Below are 6,276 nucleotides of genomic sequence, written 5' to 3' on the forward strand. Positions count from 1 at the left end.
ACCATATTCATTACATGTGACTACAGGAACTTAATGCATTTATCATAATGACCACATCAAAGCAGATGCGACCAGTGTTTCACATACTGTAGTAGTTGGTTGGTTGGTTTCATTGTAATCATCCTCATTCTGTTACTCTGTCATCAATGTGCTGGAGATATTGTCAAACTAGGTCAGGTTTTTGTGTCACCTACATTCTAAAGGAGCTTTCAGCAGTTGTACAGTCTATTAATCCTCACGATATCGAGATAGGACATGCCCTGTCTCTGGCCGATCTGCACGGTGGAGTCTGGGATGGGGGTGATGCTGTCTTTGCCGTACTGGATAGAGAAGGCCGTTCTACCATAGTGCATGATGGAGGAATAGTCATAGGGGGTGCCCAGGTTGTTGGTGTACTGCCTGTAGAAGTTGTAGGCATTGTTGGGGTTGATGTTGTCCCAGTTGATGCGGACGTACTGGTCACGGTCGCTTCTGGTCTGCTCGTGCTGGAAACCCAGGGCATGGTTGATCTCGTGCTGGATGATGCCGTGGTGCACGCAGCCATTACGCATGAGAGAGAGCACTTGCTTGCCTCCGACTCTGCCCAGAGAAGAGTAGCAGCCATCTTTGTTCTCGATGCTGATGTAGTCGCGCTCGTTCTTCTGGCGTGGCTCAAAGCGGATGCAGGTCATGTCGTGGAAGGACTGCATGGCGTATTGGATCTGAGATACCTCCCATGGTTTGAATTCGCTGCTCATCGTGTAGGGGATCGTCACAAAGCCACCGGCGTCTTTCTTCCACAGGCAGTTGGAATAAAAACAGTACATGGCGTTTCTGGTTCTGGGAACGAGCAGGTCTCCCTCCAGCAGCATCTCTCTGGAGCCGTTGTTGGAGGACAGAATCCTGGTGCTGATGTCGACCGCCTGGTGGTCGTCTGTCTGGACCTCTGATCCACTTCCTTCTTCCAGGATGGGATGGGCCCAGGAGAGACCCAGCAGTAGCAGGAGGCTGAAAAGGAGCTTCATCATCACGGTGTGTCTGGGGGCTCCTTAGTCTCTGATGGTGCTGGAGAGGCTTTGGAGAGGGTGCTTGGTGACTGAGTCTACAGAGCCTTTATACTGACCTGCATAGGTGTGTCTGCTGGAGGATTAAGGGTTGTGTCCAGACCCCTGAAGCCTAAACAAACTGTGAAGGTTTGTTCCTCAGACCAACCTGCTGTTTCAACAGTGTCTGTATTCCTCAGTCATTAAAGGGACATCAACTGTTGGTTGATATCAAATCAAATCAAACTATATTTATAAAGCACATTTACAACAATCGAAATTGACCAAAGTGCTGTTCAGGGTGAGACAAAAAACATCAACGAGAAAGCATGCAAGTGTAACAACAACTAAGTCACATATCACATACAACAAGCAGATCAAGACATGAACTTAGGTGTGATTAAAAGCTAAAGAATAAAAGTATGTTTTAAGAAGGGATTTAAAAGCCTCTATAGAATTAGTACTTCTAATATAGGCGGGCAGGAAGTTCCAAAGCTTAGGAGCGGCAGCAGCAAAGGCGCGGCGGTCACCCCTACTCCTCAGGATGGGTAAATGGTAATAAAATCGTAAATGGTGCATTTTCTATAGCACTTTTATCCAAAGTGCTTTACATAGATTGTGCATTACATTCACACACCGATGGTGGAGGAAACCATACAAGGCACCAACCTGCTCATCGGGAGTGATTAGGGATTCAATGTCTTGCTCAAGGACACTAACTCTGGGGGAACCCGGGATCGATCTAGAAACCTTGCGGTTTCCAGTTCACTCTACCCGGCCACTCTACCCCTGAGCCACTGCCGCCCTATAGGAATAGGATGGGAAACATTTTAAATTGCCATGGCTGGGGTTATGAAGATGATCATGATAGTCTGCTACACTGTGCTACTGCAGTATATCCATGGCACTTTTTGGTCAGAATTGTAATTCAACTAATTTCAACTCTTGTTAATAGTTTAGTGTGTGTGGTGGTGGTGGTGGGAGGGGGAGCAGTTCTCCTGCCCTTTTGGTCTCAGCATCACAGGTGTTTCCTGACTAGGCAGGTGACCTTTTTACATTTGACCCATAGAGAACTATGTAGGCCTATTACAGCTAATTTGGTTTCTCCAAACCGCTTTGCAATGTGCATTACATTCTCCCATTCGTACACCAATGGCAAAGGAAACCATGCAAGGCACCAACCTGCTCATCATCTTGCTCAAAGACACTTCGACGTGCAGCCACGAGTAGCCAGGGATTGAAACGGGAACCTTCCGATTCCAAGAAGGCCTCTCTACCCACTGACCCACTGTATGTCGTTTAACACTGCTGTTAGAAAACAGCACACAATAGCACACACAATAGCACACACACACACACACACACACACACACACACACACACACACACACACACACACACACACACACACACACACACACACACACACACACACACACACACACACACACACACACACACACACACACACACACACACACACACAATATGGCTATATATGTAGATAGCGACACCTCTATATTCAAAGTTGGTTGTCCCTAAACATTTAGGAACAGGAATCTACAATATCCAACTCAAAAATATTCATAACCATGAGATACTGCAGTACAAGAAAAAGACAGACCTTGATGGAAACCCTTTTAGTTTGTGTATTTACACAATATTCTTTGTATTTGTGGAAGGTGTTTTATATTTACAGATGAACACGTTGTGAGCTTGTAGATCTGCTATTTTCAAATAGCCTAGGTATAAAATAGGGTTGAAGTGGTAAATGTATGTTTTATAATGTAATGATTTATATCTGCAAAGTAACTAGTAACTAGTTACCTATGTCCTCACTGTATTGCCTGATTCACTGCCTTTTGCTATTATTTTAATGTGCTTTATGCTTTTGCTTTTATTTTTTTTTGCCTTATTGTTAAATTGGTTGTAGCTGTAATTGTATTCTTGCTCTGTAAAGCACTTTGAGCTGCATTTCATGTCATGAAAGGTGCTATACAAATAAAGTTTATTATTATTATTATTATTAAAGTTTTCAAATAATTGTAGTGGAGTAAAAGTACAATATTTGCCGCTGATATGTAGTGGAGTAGAAGTAAAAGTACTGATAATTGGAAATACTCCAGTAAAGTAAAAGTACCTCAAAATTGTACATACTGTAAGTACAGTACTTGAGAAAATGTACTTAGTTACTTTATACCACTGCTACAGTGCTACAGGAACATTGCAAACTACTTCTCTAGCTGGGTCCCTTAGTAGATATCGCTCTTCACTCAAAGCAAAAAGGCCCTACATAACGTAAAATCTTCAGTATTATTTCATCCATTTGTACCACTGAGCATGTATGGTTCCATTTGATAACATTTGTACACTCTAAGAGTTGACTGAAGGTCTATGACGAAATCTTGCTATAAAGAAATTATAAATATGATGTTTGCACAGCTTTGAGTGTCCAGAGGCTGCCTTTTATTGTTCATTTGGTTTCCTTCTGGCTCCAGCATCTCATCCAAGTCTGACAGATGAGCAGTGTTTTTCTCACTAACCACATGAACCCTAGCGTTCCTATTCTGAATCTAGAGTGAACATTATATACAAAATAGCCGATCTACAAGCTCACAACACCTCACAATGCGTTACCTTGTAACTCGTGAGCTTGCATCTGCTATTTTCACTGAATATTCGCGCCCAGAATAACAACGTTAGGGTTCACTGAATGTGGTTAGTATAAGGGATTGTGATCATGTGAGACCTCTTCTTATGGTTACCATGTTACCAATCCAAATGTAGTTTCACAATAATTAGAGTTAGAGCTGATCATCTGAAATGTTCATGTAAACCTGATTGTGTTCATGTTTCCCCCCCCCGCTTAATCAATGCTAGTTCTCCCTTTAATTTCCTTTAATACAGACAACTGTTGAAACAGCAGGTTGGTCTGAGGAATCCTCCCTTCACAGTTTGTTTAGGCTTCAGGGGTCTGGACACAACCCTTAATCCTCCAGCAGACACACCTATGCAGGTCAGTATAAAGGCTAAGGACTCTGTAGACTCAGTCACCAAGCACCCTCTCCAAAGCCTCTCCAGCACCATCAGAGACTAAGGAGCCCGCAGACACACCGTGAAGATGAAGCTCCTTTTCAGCCTCCTGCTACTGCTGGGTCTCTCATGGGCCCATCCCATCCTGGAAGAAGGAAGTGGATCAGAGGTCCAGACAGACGACCACCAGGCGGTCGACATCAGCACCAGGATTCTGTCCTCCAACAACGGCTCCAGAGAGATGCTGCTGGAGGGAGACCTGCTCGTTCCCAGAACCAGAAACGCCATGTACTGTTTTTATTCCAACTGCCTGTGGAAGAAAGACGCCGGTGGCTTCGTGACGATCCCCTACACGATGAGCAGCGAATTCACACCATGGGAGGTATCTCAGATCCAATACGCCATGCAGTCCTTCCACGACATGACCTGCATCCGCTTTGAGCCGCGTCAGAAGAACGAGCGCGACTACATCAGCATCGAGAACAAAGATGGCTGCTACTCTTCTCTGGGCAGAGTCGGAGGCAAGCAAGTGCTCTCTCTCATGCGTAATGGCTGCGTGCACCACGGCATCATCCAGCACGAGATCAACCATGCCCTGGGTTTCCAGCACGAGCAGACCAGAAGCGACCGTGACCAGTACGTCCGCATCAACTGGGACAACATCAACCCCAACAATGCCTACAACTTCTACAGGCAGTACACCAACAACCTGGGCACCCCCTATGACTATTCCTCCATCATGCACTATGGTAGAACGGCCTTCTCTATCCAGTACGGCAAAGACAGCATCACCCCCATCCCAGACTCCACCGTGCAGATCGGCCAGAGACAGGGCATGTCCTATCTCGATATCGTGAGGATTAATAGACTGTACAACTGCTGAAAGCTCCTTTAGAATGTAGGTGACACAAAAACCTGACCTAGTTTGACAATATCTCCAGCAGTTTGTGTTGATTTTTCTCTTCTCACATTTCCTGATATATATATCAAAACCCAAAATGTCTGTCAGTATCTGTTATAACTGCAAACATTGATGACAGAGTAACATAACATAATGAGGATGATTACATAGAAACCAACCAACCAATACTACAGTAGTGTGTGCCATTATGATAAATACATTAAGTTCCTGTATGTCACATGTAATGAATATGGTTATTAATAAAGTTTGTGTCATCGTCTTAACAAAGTGTATTTGGGTCATTTAATCTAGTTACTAACATTTCTTCTTGGTGTCACTCTCTGAGAGGTGTTTATGTCAACCAGCAGTTTTGGACCCCAAGTTATATTAGGTCCCACGTTCATGGGACCTAATATATTCTAATGAGTGAAAGTCATTCAAATGTTTTATTAAATTACAAAGTTACAACGGTCTCATTTCCAGGCAGTTAAGTGACTAAAAGAGTATTTATGTACAGTTACAGTATGTGGCTTTAAGCATTAAAGGAACATGTCACATATTTTCAATCGTATCTTCACCTCATGCAGGGCAGGAATTTCATCGAGGCCAAGAAGGCCATGGCCTATGTTTGGCCTTCTGCCCTTCAAAAACATATATGCCCTGATGATGCCCCGCCCACACTGCCCCAGCTGATTATAGCATTTTCTCCTCTGCCTCTTTCCTGTCAATACAAGTTTCAGGTTTTTAAACACCAGTGTCTTATTGGGATTCTGAATTCCCGGGTTTGATTCCTAAGCCCGGCGGGGGATTTTCTGCGTGGCATCTCCTGGCTGACTCTTTCTCCATTTTCTTGGATCTCTTTGCTGTTCTATTGAATAAAGGCAGAAAAGCCCCCAAGAATAAAAAAAATCACACCCAGTGTGAAGTGGGCGGTGTGGTCATCACAGTGGTCATCACAGACCCATGACTCACTTAAAAAGAAACATAAATGTGTTTTTTTAAGTGCATAAAAATGTATAGGACTATGCACATGTGTCATGTGTCTCGCTAGCCAATCACAGTGCAGCAAGTGGTCATCACAGTGATGGAAGCTCACTTAAAGAAAAGTATAGATTTGCATTGAATGTGTAGGGGTTAGGGGTGTACAATGGGTGGCCAATCACAGTGCAGGGTTAGGGGGGTACAATGGGTGGCCAATCACAGTGCAGCAAATGTCAATGTCCCAATCTCACATATAGGGGGCGGTTACACCGCCCAAAAATCTTTCTAAGTGTCCAGGGCCCTCGAGGAGATGGGCGCCTGCCTTCCTTCCTCCGGGAA

General features: G+C 44.3%; 2 protein-coding genes across 2 annotated transcripts; one reads left to right on the forward strand and one right to left on the reverse strand.

Moving 5' to 3' along the window:
* Positions 1-209: 209 nt before the first annotated feature.
* LOC311042711 (hatching enzyme 1.2-like) lies at positions 210-1,007 on the reverse strand (the record flags this gene model as incomplete). The annotated part of the gene is made up of 1 exon (XM_084053634.1): positions 210-1,007. The coding sequence occupies one exon, from the start codon at positions 1,005-1,007 to the stop codon at positions 210-212; it is 798 nt and encodes a 265-aa protein (XP_083909760.1).
* Positions 1,008-4,143: 3,136 nt separating this feature from the next.
* LOC311042229 (hatching enzyme 1.2-like) lies at positions 4,144-4,938 on the forward strand (the record flags this gene model as incomplete). Its single annotated transcript, XM_084052839.1, has 1 exon — positions 4,144-4,938. One exon carries the CDS (start codon positions 4,144-4,146, stop codon positions 4,936-4,938), a length of 795 nt encoding a protein of 264 aa, XP_083908965.1.
* Positions 4,939-6,276: the final 1,338 nt, after the last annotated feature.

The sequence above is a fragment of the Gymnoscopelus microlampas genome (assembly GCF_963454915.1).
Source record: "Gymnoscopelus microlampas genome assembly, chromosome: 1".
Classification (NCBI taxonomy): domain Eukaryota; kingdom Metazoa; phylum Chordata; class Actinopteri; order Myctophiformes; family Myctophidae; genus Gymnoscopelus; species Gymnoscopelus microlampas.